This window comes from Saccopteryx bilineata, chromosome 3 (assembly GCF_036850765.1).
Source record: "Saccopteryx bilineata isolate mSacBil1 chromosome 3, mSacBil1_pri_phased_curated, whole genome shotgun sequence".
NCBI classification, from domain to species: domain Eukaryota; kingdom Metazoa; phylum Chordata; class Mammalia; order Chiroptera; family Emballonuridae; genus Saccopteryx; species Saccopteryx bilineata.
The window spans coordinates 261,054,263-261,072,964 of NC_089492.1; the positions used below are offsets into that span (position 1 = coordinate 261,054,263).

At 36.2% G+C, this 18,702-nt stretch overlaps 1 protein-coding gene across 9 annotated transcripts in view; it reads left to right on the plus strand.

Moving 5' to 3' along the window:
- The window catches only part of SCMH1 (Scm polycomb group protein homolog 1), a 167,455-nt gene that overhangs the window by 74,990 nt on the left and 73,763 nt on the right, over positions 1-18,702 (plus strand). For all 9 annotated transcript variants that reach the window (XM_066269491.1, XM_066269489.1, XM_066269494.1 and 6 more), the window contains one exon: positions 9,643-9,877. In XM_066269491.1, the coding sequence (XP_066125588.1) occupies positions 9,643-9,877 (235 nt within the window). Of the gene's footprint in view, positions 1-9,642; positions 9,878-18,702 lie in introns of those variants that run through there.

Consider the following 18,702-nt stretch of genomic DNA (forward strand, 5'->3'; position numbering starts at 1 on the left):
TGCAAGATAGACTGATAAGTTAAATATACTTAATATAAACCCCAAAGCAACTGCTCAAATAATAAAAAACAAATAGCAATATGGCAGATTTAAATCTAACCATATCAATAATCAAATTAATTATAAATGGCCTAAATGCCCCAATTAAAAGGCTGATATTGCCTGACCTGTGGTGGCGCAGTGGATAAAGCGTCGACCTGGAAATGCTGAGGTCACCGGTTCGAAACCCTAGGCTTGCCTGGTCAAGGCACATATGGGAGTTGATGCTTCCAGCTCTTCCCCCCTTCTCTCTCTCTGTCTCTCCTCTCTCTCTCTCTCTCTCTCTCTCTCTGTCTGTCTCTCCTTGTCCTCTCTAAAAATGAATAAATAAAAAATTTTAAAAAAAAGGTTGATATTGTCACAAATTATATACTGCTTGCAAGAAATTGCACTTTAAATACAAAGACACAAATACGTTAAAATTAAAAGAATAGAAAGTCATATACCATGCTGATATTGGCTATATTAATATGATAGGATATTTCAGAGCAAAGAGTATTAGCAGGAATAAAGAAGGTATTTTATCATGCTAAGGAGTCACATTCCTCAGATGAAGCAAAAAATGATAAGGAGACATAAGTAAGTCTAAAATTTATCTGTCGTCAGACTTTTAATATGTTTATTACTAAAGAACATGTAGACAGAAAATAATCAAAGATATAATAGACTTAACACTGTCTACCAACTTGACCTTACTGATACTCTGACAATAGAATATGAATTCTTTTCAAGTGCACACAAAAATTTAGCGGTTTAGACCATATTCTGGACCATAAAATAAGGCTTGATAAATTATTTTTTTAATTATTTATTTATTTATTCATTTTAGAGAGGAGAGGGAGAGACAGAGGGGGGGGAGGAGCTGGAAGCATCAACTCCCATATGTGCCTTGACCAGGCAAGCCCAAGGTTTTGAACCAGCGACCTCAGCATTTCCAGGTCGACGCTTTATCCACTGCGCCACCATAGGTCAGGCAAGGCTTGATAAATTTTAAAGATTAAAGTAATATGAAGTATGTTCTCTGATATAGTGGGATTAAATTAAAAGTCAATAGCAGAAAGTTACCTAGAAGATCTCAAAATATTTGGCAACTAAGTATTACATTTCTAAGTACTCACGGAGTAATAAAGAACATTAGAAAGTATTTTCAACTAAATGAAAGTAAAAGCAGAACATTTAAGAATTTGTAGTACGCTGCCAAAGCAATTTTTAGGGGAAATTTTATAGCACTAAACACTTACCTTAGAAAAGAAAAAATGTTTCATTTAGTGACTTCAGCTTTCACACTTTAAAAAACTAGGAAGAAAGAACAGTTAACCCAAAGTCAGCAGAGAAATAGAGCATAAATCAAGATTACAGCATAAATCAATTAAATGTAAAAGAATCATAGAGAAAATTGTTGAAACCAAAAGCTGATTCTTTGCAATGAGATAAATCTCTGGCCAGAATGATCAAGAATAAAAAGAGATAAAACAGAAATCACTAACATCATAACTAAAGGTGGTAACATCACTATTGATTCCATAAACATTAAAGAGATAATAAAAGAATATTATGAATAAATTTATACCTTAAAATTTGACCACTTTGATGAAATGGATAACTTAATGAATGACAAAAATTAACAAAGCTCCCTTAAAAAGATAGGAAATCTGAATAACACGGTTTCTGCCACAGAAATTTAATTTTTAGAAAATTCCATGCCTAGATAACTTCACCAGTGAATTGTCCCAAATGTTTAAGAAAAAAATAATGCAGATTCTACACAGACTCTTCTAGAAAGCTTAAAAGAAAGGAATACTTCCTATCTTAGTCTATGAGGCAAAACTTACTCTTGATACCAAAACTGGGCAAACACATTGACAGAAAACTACAAAGGGACATCCCACATGAAAATACATGTAAAAATTATCAACAAAATTTTAGGCACTTGAATCCGATAATATATAAAAATAATTCATGACCAAGTGGGATTTAATTTCCAGATTGCAAGGTTGATTTAACATTCAAAAATCAACCAGTATAATTCACCCCATGAACACACTAATGAAGGAAAAAATAGGATCATCTAAATAGATGCACAAATAGCATTTGACAAAATCCAGTTACTATTACTAATACAAGCTACTAGTACAAGTTCTCAGCAAACAAGAAATAGAAGGGAATTTTCTAAATTCTAAACCCCAAAGGGCATTTGTGAAAAATCTACAGCTAACATCACACTAAATTCGTTTTTCTTAAGGTCGGGAACAAGACAAGGATATCTGCTCTTGGCACTTCTATTCAACATTGTATAACCAATGCAACCAGGCCAAGTAAAGTAATAAAAGGGATCCAGATTGAAAGATTAGAACAAAACTGAAGAAAATACATTGGGAAAACTGACCATACCACACCTAATAGTATAAGGTTATGGAGCAAATGGGATTTTCATAAACTACAGGTGAAAATGTAAACTGGTTCAGTTACTTTGGAAAATAGTTTGGCAGTAAAACTTGAACATACTAACAAACATAAAAATCAGTAAATTAACTAGAAACTGAATAACACATCCTTAGCCTGAAAAAGTATTTATACCTTAGTATTGAAGCCAACATTTTACTCATTGCTAAAAAATAACTCAAGAAAGTTATAATAAAAGAGAAATTCCCATTTACAATAGCAGCAAAAATTAATATTTATTAATGAACTAACAAATATGGAAAACTTTCGAAAATAGCTTACCTGAAAGCGTGATGATCCATTAAAAATTCATAAAACAGATTGTTTTTTAATTTTATTTATTTATTTATTTTAGCAAGAGAGACAGAGAGGGACAGATAGGGATAGACAGGAAGGGAGAAAGGTGAGAAACATCAATTCTTCGTTGCTGCATTTAGTTATTCATTGATTGCTCTCTTATATGTGCCTGGACTGGGGGGCTCCAGCTGAGCCAGTGACCCCTTGCTCAAGCCAGCAACCTTTAGGCTCAAGCCAGCGACCATGGAGTCATGTCTATGATCCCATGCTTAAGCCAGCAATGCCACTCTCAAGCTGGTGAGTTTGTGCTCAAGCCAGATGAGCCCAAGCTATTTCCAGTGACTTCAGGGTTTCGAACCTGGGTCTTCTTCGTCCCAGGCCAATGATCTATTCACTGCACCACTGCCTGGTTAGGCTGTTTTATTCTTATTTTTATATTTTTATTTTTTAATTAATTTTTAAGTGAGAAGAGGGGAGACAGAGAGACAGACTCCCCCATGCACCCTGACAAGGATCCACTCGGCAAGCCCCCTACCTGATTATGCTCTGCCCATCTTGGAATGTTGCTCAGCAACCAAGCTATTTTTAGTGCCTGAGGCTGGGCTCCACAGAGCCATCCTCAGCACCTGGGGCCAACACACTGGAACCAACAGAGCCATGGCTGCGGGAGGGGAAGAGAGAGAGAAGATGGGGAGGGGAAGGGGTGGAGAAACAGATTGTCACTTCTATGTGCCCTGACCGGGAATCTAACCCAGGATAGCCACACTCCGGGCTGACGCTCTACCACTGAGTAAACTGACCAGGGCCAAAATAGACTGTCAATATTAAGAATTTCTGCTCTTCAAATGGCACTTATAAGAGGGTGAAATTATAAGCCATAGACTTGGAAAAAATATTGGCAAATCACATAGCTGACAGCAATACTCTCCAATTGATCTGTTTATTTGATGTCATTCCTATCAAAATTCCAGATGCCTAGTTTGCATAAATTGACAAATTGATTCTAAAATTCACATAGAAACACAAGGGACCCAGAATAGCCAACATAATCTTGGGAAAAGAGAATAAAAGTAGAAGATTCACATTTCCTAATTTCTAAAGTTACTACAAAGCTTCAATAGTTAAGACATTGTGGTACTGGCATAAAGGTAGACATACAGATCAGTGGACTAAATTTGAGAGTCCAGAAATAAACCCATACATTTATGCTCAATTGATTTTGTACAAAGATGCCAAGACAATTCAGTGGGATTTTCAACAACTGTGGGTACAACTAGATATCCACATTCAAAATGATGGAGCTAGACCCTACCTTCACACCATATACAAAAATTAACTCCAAATGAATGATAGACCTAAATGTAAGAGCTAAAACTATGGAACTCTTAGAAAAAAACATAGGAGTAAATATTGGATTAGGCAATGATTAGATGTGGCACCAAAACCACACACACATAGACAGGAAAAACTAGATAGACAAAATTAAAAGCTTTTGTGCTTCCAAAGACACTTTTTACTTTCACGAAAGTAAAAAGACAATCCACACAATGGGAGAAAATATTTACAAATCATGAATCTAATAAGGAACTTGTATCCAAAAGATATCAAGAACCTTAAAGTTAAGACAAAAGATTTAACTGAGCAAAGAATTTGAATAGCTATTTCTACACACACACACACACACACACACACACGTACACACAAATAGCCAACAAGCACATAAAAGTTGCTTAACATCATTACTCTTTAGAGAAATGCTAATCAAAATGGCAATGAGATACCACTTCACATCTACTAGGATAGCTGAAATAAAAAAGCTGGATAATAACAAGTATTGCTGAGGATGTGAAGAAATTGGAACCCTCATGTAGCTGGTAAGATTGTAAAATGCTGTAGGCACTTTAGAAAATACATTAAAATTTACTCAGAATTGCCACATGACCCAGCAATCTCACATTTAGGTATGACCCAAGAGAGAGAAATGAAAACATGACCACACAAAAACTTATACATAGATGTTCAAGGCATCATTATACATAATAGCCAAAAAGAAGAAACAAACCAAATGTCCTCAACTGATGAATGATAAGCAAAATTAATATATCTATATACTGTAGTGGAATGTCATTCGGCAATGAGAATGAATGAAGTACTGACATCACTACAGATTAACCTTGTAAACACTACACTAAGTGAAGAAAGGAGCTACTTACATATTGTAAAATTCCACTTATATTTAATCTCCAGAATAGGTAATCCATAGAAACAGAAGTAGATTAATGGTTTTCAGGGACTAGAATGAGGAGATAAAAAGAGAGAAGGCTAATGGGTATGGAGTTTCTTTGCGGAATATGATGAAAATGTTCTAATTTTAGGTGGAGTGATGTTTACCTCTAAAAATACTAAAAAACCACTGAATTATGCAATGTAAAAAGGTAAATTTTCTGGTATATAAGTTAAACATATACCTATCATATGATTCATCCATTCCACTTTAAGATATCTGAAATTTCTATGGAAATATAGAAAGTATAATTCCATACAAAGATTTATATTTGAATATTCATAAAAGATTTATTTGTAATAGCGGAAAACTAGAAATGCACCAAATGTTTATCAACATGATATACTTCTCAGGAGTAAAAAGAAATGGGTTATTAATGCTTTCAACAATATGGATGAACATTATAATAGATATGCTGAATGTTAATATCTATTTTTTAAAAAAACATATCCGACATCACACTTAATAGTTAGAAACTAGAAGCTTTCTCACTGACATCAGAAAGAAGGCAAGGATGCTCCTATCACCATTCCTTTTCAATATCATACTAGAAATCCTAGCTGTTGCAATAAAATAAGAAAAGAAATAAAATGTATACAGATTGGGAAGTAATAAAACTCTCTTTGTTCACAGATGATGTGGTTATCTATATAGAAAATCTAAAAATCAAAAAATTCCTAGAACTAATAAGCAGTTATACAAGGTTAATGTACAAGAGTCAATTGCTTTTCTATATACCAGCAATTAAAAAGTGGAATTTGAAATTAAAAACACAATACCATTTATATGAGCACCTCCAAAAATGAAATACTTAGGCATATATCTAACAAAATATGTATCAAATTTATCCATGGAAAACTTTAAAACTCTGATGAACAGAATCATAGAAGAACTTAAAAATGGAGAGAGATAGTCCATGATCAAGAAAAGGAAGACTCAGTATTGTTCAAAATGTCAGTTCTTCCCAACTTGATCTATAGATTCGATGCAAGCCTAATCAAAATTTTAGCAAGTTATTTTTTATTTATTTATTTATTTATTTATTGTATTTTTCTGAAGCTGGAAACAGGGAGAGACAGTCAGACAGACTCCCGCATGCGCCCGACTGGGATCCCCTCGGCACGCCCACCAGGGGGGAGCTCTGCCCACCAGGGGGCAATGCTCTGCCCCTCTGGGGGGGGGTCGCTCTGCCACTACCAGAGCCACTCTAGCGCCTGGGGCAGAGGCCAAGGAGCCATCCCCAGCACCCGGGCCATCTTTGCTCCAATGGAGCCTTGGCTGCTGCAGGAGGGGAAGAGAGAGACAGAGAGGAAGGAGGGAGGGTGGAGAAGCAAATGGGCGCTTCTCCTATGTGCCCTGGCCGGGAATCGAACCCGGGACTTCTGCACGCCAGGCTGAAGCTCTACCACTGAGCCAACCGGCTAGGGCCTAACAAGTTATTTTGTGGATACTGACAAAATGATTCTAAAGTTTATGTGGCGAGGCAAAAGATCCAGAATAGCCAACACAATATTTAAGGAAAAGGAGAAGAGCAAAGTTTGAAGACTGATACTACCCAAATTCAAGATTTAGTATATAGCTACAGTAATCAAAACATTGTGGTATTGGTGAGAAATTGAAACAGAATAGAGAACCCTGAAATAGTCCCACACAAATATAGTCCATTGATCTTTGGCAAAATTGGAGCAAAGTCAATAAAGTGGAGCAGAAATGGTCTTTTAAACAAAAGGTGCTTCAGTAGTCTTTAACAAATAGTGCTGAAACAACTGGACAGATACAGGCAAAAAAAAAAAAAATCTAGACCACAGACCTTACTCCCTTCACAAAAGTTAATTCCAAGATCAGATGAGATCAGGCACATTCAGAATGGTATGGCCATAGACACAAAAGTTAATTCAATATAGACCACAGACCTAAATGTAAAACAACATTATAAAACTCCCAGAAGATAAGAGAGAAATAAGATGACTTTGGGTATGGTGATGACTTTTTACATACAACACCAAAGGCATGATCCATGAGAGAAATAATTGATAAGCTGGACTTTGTTAAAATTAAAAGATTCTACTCTGTGAAAGACTCTGTCAAGTGAATAAGACAAGATACAGACTGGGAGCCTGACCGGTGGTGACACAGTAGATAGAACGTCGACCTGGGATGCTGAGGACCCAGATTCAATCCCAGGCTGGCTTGAGGGCAGGCTCACCAGCTTGAGCATGGGGTCACTGGCTCAGCTGTAGCCCCCCCCCCATCAAGAGAAAACAATCAATGAACAACTAAGGAGTCCACAACTATGAGTTGATGTTTCTTATCTCTCTCCCTTCCTGTCTCTGTCTGTCTCACACACAAAAAAATAAAAATAAAAGGACAGACTAGGAGAAAATATGTGCCAAAGACACATCTGCTAAATGACTGACATATAAAATATACAAAGAACACTTAACAATAAGCAAACCAACAATTTAATTTTAAAAATCGGTGAAAGATCTGGGACACTTCACCAAAAAAAATAAGCAGATGACAAAAAAAGCCTATGAAAAAATGTTCCAAGTGCAAATTAAATACCACAGCACACCTGTTAGAATGGTCAAAATCCAGAACACTGACACTGTCAAATGATAGCCAGGATACTGAGCAACAGTAATTCTCACTCATTGCTTGTGAAATGCAAAAGGATACAGCCATTTTTTTTTTGACAAGTTGATAATTTCTTACAAAACTAAATATATGTGTACCATATAATATAGCAATCACATTCCTTGGTGTTTACCCAAAGGAACTGAAAACATGACCACACAAAAACCTGCACATGGATGTTTATTGCTGCTTTATTCATAATTGCCAAAACTTAGAAGCAAACAAGATGCCTTTCAGTAGGTGAATGAGTAATAAACTGGCATAGCCAGACAAATTATTATTATTCAGCCCTAAAAAGAAATGAGCTGTCAAGCTGTGAAAAGACATAGAAGAAACAAATGCATATTACAAAGGAAAAGAAGACTATCTGAAAAGGCTACATAATATATGATTTCAACTATATGACATTCTGGAAAAGCCAAAATTATGGGGACAGTAAACAGATCAATAGTTGGCAGTGGTTGAATAAGGGAAGGATGCATAGACAGATCATAGAGGACTTTTAGGTCAGCACAACTATTTTGTATACTATAATGGTAGATGCATGTTGTTACACGTTTGTCCAAACCCAATGAGCAATACCAGGAGAAAACCCTGATGTAAACTGTGGGTTTTGAGGGATTGTGATGTACCAATTCATTAAGTGTAACAAATGTATCACTGTGGTAGGGGATGCTGATAATAAGAGAGACTTAGCCTATGTCGGGGCAGGGTGTATGTGGGAAATCTGTATATTCCTCTCGGTTTTGTTGTGAACCTAATACAGCTCTTAGAAAGTCTTTAAAAGCAAAAGAAATGAATTATTGATACATTTCAAAATATGGATGAATATCAGAATAGTTATGCTGGGTGAAAGAAGCCAGACCAAATCACAGAAATTCTCTCTGATTCAGTTTAAGACTAGAAAATGCAAACCAATCTACAGTGATAGAAAATAAATTAGTATTTGCCTGGAAACGGGTCTGGGAAGGGCTGGACAGGGGTTATAAAGGACACGAGAGAACATGTCCATGCTCATCATCTTGGTTCCAAAGGTGAATATGATATATATGGCGTCTTATATGCATACATTTTCAATATTTGCCAAAGTATATATTGTATATCAATTACAACTTAAAATTGTCTTTGAAGATATAAATTGATATATAAGTTAATGTCAAAATAAGAGAAAAACTGACCCCCAATAGTCTGTGTGTTGGATGTAGAAAGCAATATACTGAAATGCCTTATGAAGAGACACTTAGCATTTGATAGGTATATAAGATGATTTCTAAGAAGAAAACATTTTGAATACCTAGAGCAGGGGTCCCCAAACTACGGCCCGTGGGCCGCATGCGGCCCCCCTGAGGCCATTTATCTGGCCCCCACTGCACTTCCAGAAAGGGCACCTCTTTCATTGGTGGTCAGTGAGAGGAGCATAGTTCCCATTGAAATACTGGTCAGTTTGTTGATTTAAATTTACTCGTTCTTTATTTTAAATATTATATTCCCGTTTTGTTTTTTTACTTTAAAATAAGATATGTGCAATGTGCACAGGGATTTGTTCATATTTTTTTTATAGTCTGGCCCTCCAACGGTCTGAGGGACAGTGAACTGGCCTCCTGTGTAAAAAATTTGGGGACCCCTGACCTAGAGGCTTAGGGAGTTGGAGAAGAAAGGATGAGAAAGCATTTAAGTAAGGACCATGTGAGGCACTCTTATCCTCTTACTGGTGTGAATCAATATTTGATGCTCCAGTGGAAAGTAATTTTTTCCCCTTCATTCTACCTGCCAGTGCTTCTTCTGCATGTTACTTTTCCTACATATTAGGGAATGATTCACGGTGGTTTGTCTCTGGTCCAGCTGTAACCACTGCATAAATTTTCAGGTTCCATCTCTTAATATCCTTACTGAAAATGCTACTTACCTTAGACTGCCTAATCCCCATGGCTTGTTCTCCTCAGTCCTACACACCTCCAAGCAACGAATTCAAGATCAGCATGAAATTGGAGGCGCAGGACCCCAGGAACACCACATCCACCTGTATCGCCACAGTAGTTGGACTGACAGGTGCTCGCCTCCGCCTTCGCCTTGATGGCAGCGACAATAAGAATGACTTCTGGAGGCTGGTTGACTCAGCTGAAATCCAGCCTATTGGGAACTGTGAGAAGAATGGGGGTATGCTGCAGCCCCCTCTGGGTGAGTAACTAGATCCAAGGGCTCCTTAACCAATTACCTCCCCAAAATTGTACATCCCATTATAGGAAAGCCTAGGGCCCCCTACCTATATCTTCTTTTCATATGGTCCAAAAGAAAAGCCCCCCCCCCCCAATAAAATGAGCTGTAAAATCTGGACATCTCCATTTCTACATGAACTTATGATAGCCAAGCATCTCTCAAAGCACTCCTTTTTCTAACAAACAAAAACACACCCTTCATCTATCTTTGTTGGTTCATTTACCCTAATAGACAAAATGGAAGGTGGTCTTGTCATTTAATATGCCTCAAAAAACCATATAGCTTTTAAGAAATCCTACAATAATAACAAGCGGTGAGGGGAAAATCACCTACTAGAAAAGATGACTGTTATGATGGTCCCTTATCTCCTTTGCCCCTAAATTCTCACTTGATCATGGGAATTTTCTCACTTTGAATTAATTATTCAGTAAAATGCATTATTTTATTTAAATTTAATAACCCCATTAGCTATTTATCCTCAAGATTGGGTTCACCATTATTTTTCCTTTTGCCTTAATATACCTGAGAGATTTAACCCATCTCTTCAGTTGCTATAAATCATTATTGCAGTTAGTCTCAGTGAAGGATACAGAGGTAGGTTGTGGGCTGTGGGCTATGTTCCCATCAGGAGGCTGTGCTAGATTAACTGAGCATTAGAGAATGTATTGTTTGAAAGCATTCCCCAGGTGGTTATTTAGCATTTTCCCCTACTAAAAAAAATTACTTGTAATGTAAAATTTCAAACATATACAAAGGTAGAAAGAATAGCACTGTGAATGTCTATGTATCCTTTATCCTTGATAGTTAAAACAGTCAATCTTGTTTTATCTATATCTTTACACACTCCCTGCCCGCTTTTGCCCAATCACCCAAACATGGTATCATTTTGTCATTAAATATTTAGTATATATCTCTCATAGACAATAATTTTAAGCACGATTAAAATATCAATGTAAATAAACTAACAATTTTTATTTATTTATTTATTTATTTATTTATTTATTTATTTATTTATATTTTTCTGAAGCTGGAAACGGACTCCCGCATGTGCCCAACCGGGATCCACCCGGCATGCCCACCAGGGGCGATGCTCTGCTTATCTGGGGCGTTGCTCTGCCCATCCGAGGCGATGCTCTGTTGCGACCAGAGCCACTCTAGCGCCTGGGGCAGAGGCCATGGAGCCATCCCCAGCACCCAGGCCATCTTTTGCTCCAATGGAGCCTCGGCTGCAGGAGGGGAAGAGAGAGACAGAGAGAAAGGAGAGGGGGAGGGGTGGAGAAGCAGATGGGCACCACTCCTGTGTGCCCTGGCTGGGAATCAAACCCGGGACTTCCGCAGACCAGGCCGACGCTCTACCACTGAGCCAACCGGCCAGGGTCTAAACTAACAATTTTTAATATCAACACATTTTTACTCTGTTTAAATTTTTCTTTCTCTCTCTCTCTCTCTCTCCCTTGCAATTTTTTGAATCAGGATCCAAATAAGATCCACATATTGCAGCTGGTTGATATGTCCTTTACATCTCTTTTAATCTTTGAGTTCTTCTTCTTTCTTAATTACTTTCTTGCAATTTATTTGTTGAAAGACCTAAGTCATTTGTCTTCAAAATTTCCCATAATTAGATTTTGCTGATTGTTTCTCTATGATATCACTTAATATGTTTCTCTATCCTCTCTTCTAGAAATTGGTAGCTAGATCTACAGGCTTGAACGTGTTAAGATTCACTTTTTTTTTCTAAAAATATTTCATAGATGGTGTTTACTTGTATTAGGAAGCATATATGGTCGGATTATCTCTCATTTTTATAATGTAGCAGTCATTACTGCTTGTGGTCTAGATCAGGACTTGACAGATTTTCTTAACGGGTCAGGTAGTAATATTACAAGCTCTGTTGCAGCTACTCAGCTTTGTCTTTGTGATGCTAGAGCAGCCACAGACAGTACATAAACAGGCAAACCTGTGTTCCAGTAATACTTGACTTCAAAACAGGTGGTGTGGCTAACCTGCCGGCTCTAGTTTACTGACCACTGATTTAGATTCATCAATTTATTGTTTGCAAAATGGGGAATTTTATTCTTACAATTCTATCCACTTAAGTTAAGTGGAATACACCTATTAAAATAAATTTTCATCAACTACTTGGTTGGTTATCCTGAGACATAATTCATATAAGATAGTTTAAATGCTGATTTTTTTCTTTATTTACCAATTTTCAAAATAATGAATTCCTTTACTAACATTCTCCAAAATATATTTATGGAGGATTTTGTTGTGGTTTAGTATCATAAACTCAAGGATTCATACATATTTGATGTGCTTCACTTCATTGTGCTAATTGTTTTTATTGATTCTTGAGTTCCATCTTTGGCATCATAGGAACCTCATCAAGTTGTCTCCTGACTCTTTATTATTTGATAAGTCTCTTGGATTTGTGAAATTTCAAAATATTCCTTGCCTATTTTGTACATTTCTTGGCCCAAATACATAATCGGCTATTTCTTTTAGGTGCCTGGCCTCCTTTTAATGGGAGATGGTATTTAGAGACCATGATCTCAGCACTAGAGTGCTCAGTGCTACTGAATTGGTCATTCTTTCTAGGTCTTTTTCGTATAGAAAGGTAGGAGTATCCTTTTTTATTAAGATTTAGAAAATCATTATATTGATACTTTCTACTAAAATTCAGTACAATGATGTTTTTACTATTTTTTTTTTTTTTTTTTTTTTAGAGAGAGAGAAAGAGACAGACAGGAAGGGAGAGAAATGAGAAGTATCAACTCATAGTTGTGGCACTTTAGTTGTTCATTGATTGCTTTCTCATATGTGCCTTGAACAGGGGGCTTCAGCTGAGCCAGTGACCCCTTGCTCAAGCCAGCAACCTTGGGCTCAAGGCATTGACCAGGGGGTCATGTCTATGATCCCATGCTTAAGCCAGCAACTCTGTTTTCAAGCTGGTGAGTCCATGCTCAAGCCAGATGAGCCTGTACTCAAGCCAGCAATCTCAGGGTTTTGAACCAGGGTCCTCAACATTTCAGGTTAATGCTGTATCCACTGCGCCACCACCTGGTCAGGCTGTTTTTACTGATTTCATCTTTAGTCTCTTATATCTGTTTCTCCTTTGTACCACAAAAAATTTCTAGTTTTCCATGTCCCAAGAAAGAACTCATTTGCTTTATCCAGCAATACACACACAATAGTCCCAAGATAACAATACTAACACTACCTCCTTTATGAGAGCTAATCAGTGTTTAGTTACTTACAGCTTTATTTTTCTTACCCTCACAGGAAGTCTAATAATGTTATAAGGTCATTTTTCTGTGGGTGGCAGTGCTACCAACTTGATATAAACTTAGGTTTACTTGTTTCATTTTACTTCTGATTTTTAAAGATTGCTTTTTAAAATTTTTGCTTTATAAATAATAAATGATATGCATTGTTGTTAAAGTCAAATCTATCAAACAAAGTATATTCAGAGAAATCCCCATTATCCTATTCCTTTCCTCTGCTATAGGTAACAACTTTCTTTTATTATTAATATTCCATTTTTAAAAATGCAAACAAAAATATTCATGTGTGTATGAGTGTGTACATATATAGATATGTATCCTCCACCTTTAGATAAATGACAGCATACTATATATACTTTTTTCAACTCTGCTTTTTTCACTTAATGTTATGTCCTAAAATGACTTCTAAGTAGTATGAAGATATTCCTTAATCCTTTTTATAGCTACATAGTACTGGATTATTCTTAACCTATTTTATGAATGACTGTTTAGAAATCTCTAGAGAGACTATTGAAAATATAAGGTCCCAGGAATAATGGTGACCATCTAAATCAAAATCCATAAATTTTCCAGAAATGTACAGAGAAAAAAGGAGAGTAAATCAAATAACCCATAATTCATGTCTAAATATAACTAGGAGTCAAGAATATCATAAATTTCAATTACTTGTTAATCTACATATTCAGATATAAAAATCCAAAAACAAAATCTGAAACCAGTACAGCCAATAACCAATCCATACCAGAATGAAGAGTTTTATGTAAGGGGAAAGTATATAAAAAAGAGAGAGGACAGTGAGGTTAAGCATAGCCAAAATCACCATTAGGAAAAGATGGTCCCATTCAGAGTGGGAAATACTGAGAGCAGAGCTAAGACATGTTGGATTAGAGCATTGGCTACTAGGCAGTCAGAAGGAAGAGAGTCAGTTGAAATTGTGAGGGACTAGAGATAGCAGCCTTGGGAAGATAACTACCTTTGGGGAAAAGGGACACATAATCCTGAGGGAAAAGAAGGAAGCAAGGGGTGATAATTTATACAGGAACAAAGGAGAATCATAAAAAGCAAAAGACATACCAATCTTCCCATCCCATCATAAAAGGTTCATCTACTAAAGAAACTACATTTCACTATGCCAACAGAAATACTCATGACTCAAGATCCTTGCCAGAATAGAAATTCTTGATTTTGTTGGTTCAGAAAAATATAAGACATTTCAAATGATTATTAAACAGAAGTCAACATCTATAAAAAGTTTCTATATGATAAAAAAGATGATGAAGTTAAAACTATTTTAACTACTGAAAATCTTACTGCTAAAATTAATGATTAACTAGAGGAAAAGTATTATACAACAACCCAAATTGAATTAAACAAGTATTGACAGCTATGAAAAAAAATACCCTGAATCACAAATTTTAAAAGTCAAACTAGGAATGCATGATAGACAGGAAGATGTGAAAATAGAATTGTCCAAAAATCGAAGAAAGACAAAATAATCTCAGTTGAATACTCAATTCCAGGGTGCCCAATGGGACTATAGAGTCAACTGAAAAGAAAATAAGAGACATTGAGAAGAGAAATAAAAATTGCCAAGAGAATAAAAATAAATATTAGAAAATTCAAAAAAGTATTGAAAGGAACTGATAGATATAGAACCTAGTCAGCAAAGATCCAGTATGTGTATGTATTTGTTTAACTGGAGTCTCTGGAGAAGATAAACAAGATAGTGGGATAAATTAATACTTAAAATTGTAAAACAATAATTTCCAAAAATTAAAGACCTGAACTTACATATTGAAAGAGCCTACCTTATTTCTGGGAAAATTGATTCAGATTGGTCAGGTCTAAGGCATATTCTAATTAAACAATTCAAAATAAAGAAAAATTTTCTCTAAACCTCCAGCAAAAAGGCCAAATTACAGTGTGTCCGTAAAGTTATGGTGCACTTTTGACCGGTCATAGGAAAGCAACAAAAGATGATAGAAATGTGAAATCTGCACCAAATAAAAGGAAAACCCTCCCAGTTTCTGTAGGATGATGTGGCAGCATGTGCGCATGCGCAGATGATGACGTAAAACCATGTATACAGCAGAGCAGCCCACAGCCATGCCAATCAAGATGTGGATGGTACAGAGGAAAGTTCAGTGTGTTCTGTGGCTCGCTAAATTTGAATCCATGACCAAAATGCACCGTGAATATCAGCGTTTTTATAACGAAGCACCACCACATAGGAATAACATTACTCGGTGGGATAAGCAGTTGAAGGAAACCGGCAGTTTGATGGAGAAACCCCGTTCTGGTAGGCCATCAGTCAGTGACAAGTCTGTAGAGGCTATACGGGATAGCTACCTAAGGAGCCCTAAAAAATCTGTGCATGAGCCCACATGGAACTGCACTGAATAGGTATGAAACTAGGAGAGTTTTCCTTTTATTTGGTGCAGATTTCACATTTCTATCATCTTTTGTTGCTTTCCTGTGACCGGTCAAAAGTGCACCATGACTTTACGGACACAGTGTATTTACTAGTGAAAGAAAATCGGGTTTGCATCATACTTCTCAACAGCTAAGTACAAAACAAGATGAAGTAAAGCAATGTTTTCAAGAAATTCAAGGGAAAAAAGTGAGATTTTGTATCAAGACAATGTTTTTTCAAATACTGAGATTATTACTGAAACCATTTTATAGGATGCAAGAATTTAGGAAATCCTATTTCCCCAAGCCCTTCCTGAGGAGGTAATTACAGAAAGAGCTTTATGAAAAAAGAGATTATTAATGAAAGACAAAAACAGAGATAGAAACAATAAAATAATAGTATGTGTATCAGTCTAGGTTCAGTGAAGAGAGAGAACCCACATAGTAATTCATACACAGAAAGTTTAATATAATTAACTACAACAGAGAATTGGAGTAATGAGGGATTATCTAGTCAAAAGGAAAGAGAACCCTAAAGAATAGAAGAATAGCAGATACAAGGAGAGGCCACTTACTATATTTTGGCTTAGAGGACCCAAGGAAGGGTATACCTTTCCCCACCCTCAGGGCTGAGATCCAGATCTTGTTGAAGGGGCACAGCTATGGTTCACTGGACAAGAGAAACCGCTGGTGCCACAGCAGTGGAACTTGCTGGAAATTTGCCCTCTAGGGCTCCAGGAAAGCTGTTATAGAGAGGCGTCTCTGGAGAAACTCTGCTACAATACCACTTAAGATGAGGGAGAATGATGCTACTGTCACTGGCCACTGGTTACTACTTGCTCCGTACACTACACTACAGGAAGTGACAACAGAGAAGATGGGAGTACAGGAGCCTGCCAAGTGAAAACACTGAAACTGAAAAGCAAACCTCTTTCCTACTGTGATATCTTTAGATAAGATAAAAGGATATCACTTAAAACTGATAAACCAAATAGTAGAAGCCTTCATGAGGAAAAAGAGAATTAAGAATATCATAAAATGTTAGTGTAAAAGTAATCACTAAAACAAAATTATAAAATTTCCTAAATATCAAAGGAACAAAAAGATCAAGAAACAGACCACACAGAGAGATAAACTAATTATGGAAAGTACAAGAAATAAAACAGAGTTGAAACCAAATGCATAATTTATATTAATAAATGTAAATACTTTTCACTCAACTCTTAAAAGAAAAAATTTTTGAAATTAATGCTCAAAGTCAACCCCAACTTTATGCTGTGTATAGGAGACATACCTAAACTAAAGCGAATCAGAAAAGCTAAAACTAAAAGGATGATCAAAGGTGTACCAAGGAAATTCAAATGAGGAGATTCTGATATTAGACAAGGTAGAATTCAGACCAAGATGTATTAAAACAGAGAAGCCACTATATAATGCTTAAAGGTTCCACAATTCACAATGCAAATGTAATAGTTAAAAATATTTTGTTCCAAATTACAAATCATCTATCTTCACAAAATAAAAATTATGGCAGATGCACAGAGATATATACAAACACACTAATAGGAGATTGAACACATCTCTTAAGGTAAAAAAAGTTAAGAGGACAAAAAGTAAAGGTATCAAAGACTTTAATGAATAAGGTAGATGTGTGTGTGTGTGTGTGTGTGTGTGTGTGTGTAGGTAAGTAGGTAAATAGATATTCAGATACAGATATCAGATTTTATACCCTGGCAAATGCCCTTCCATTTTGAAATTTAGAGTTCTCTAAACAACTCTTGCTTGAAAGAGGTAAATACACACCAAAATTATAAAATTCCTGAAACATAATGATAATAAAAATTGTATATCTGAATTTTGAGATACAAAGCAATGATTGGAATAAAATTTATAGTCTTAAATATTTGACATCAATAAAAGTGAAAGGATAAAAATTAAAGATTTAAATTCGCAACTCAAAAAGTTAGAAAAAGAGTCACAATACAAAGAAAATACAAAAAGAGAAGAAAAAATAAAGATAAAAATTAATGAGGTAGAAAATAGAAAAGTAATAAATCAAAATACTAGTCCTGAGGGACATATATATGGTGATAGAAAATGATTTGACTGTAGGTGATAGGCATACAACACAATTAACAGTTCAAATGCTATAGAGATGTTTACCTGAAACCTATGTACCCTTATTGATCAGTGTCACCCCATTAAATTTAATTTCTAAATTTAAAAAATGCTGGTCCTTTGGGAGGAAAGATCAACAAAACACACAAAGCTGTAGTTAGCCTAATAAAGAAAAAAAGGAATAAACAGACATACAAAAGTAGAAATGACAAAGAGGAAATAGCTCTAAATAAATTTGAAAAGCTAGGTGAAATGGGAAAATATTGTTTGTCAAAACTGACCCTAGTAGCAGTACAATGTTTCAACAAATATATAGAAAACTTGCCCTGGCTGGTTGGCTCAGTAGTAGAGTGTCAGCCCAGCATGTAGATGTCCCAGGGTCAATTTCCAGTCAGGGCACACAGGAGAAGCAACCATCTGCTTCTCTGCCCCTTCTTCTCCCCCTCTTCTCCTCCCACAGCCATGGCTCGATTGGTTCAAGTACACCGGCCCAGGCACTGAGACTAGCTCTGTAAAGCCACTGCCTGAGGTGCTAAAAATAGCTCAGTTGCGAGCATGGCCCCAAATGGGCAGAGCATCAGCCCCAGACAGTTGCCAGGTGGATCCTGGTCAGGGCACATGTGGGAGTCTGTCTCTCTATCCTCCGCCTCTCACTTGGAAAAGAAGAAAGAAAAAAAAACAAGTTTTCAAAAAACTGCTCCTACAAAGCACCATGTGCAGATTATTTTACAAGGAAATCCTACAGAAACTTAAAGATCAGATAATTTCAGTGCCACTTAAGTTGATATAGGTCAATGATACCAACAGAATTTTCTGTGATGATGGCAATGTTTTGTATCTGTGCTGTCCAGTATGGACACCAGCCACATGTGGCTGTTTAGCATTTGCCACTCTGTTAAATTTAATTTTTAAAAATCAATTGACAGTGATATAAAAAAAAGAAATGTGGCTACTGCAACTATGGAGCTGAAT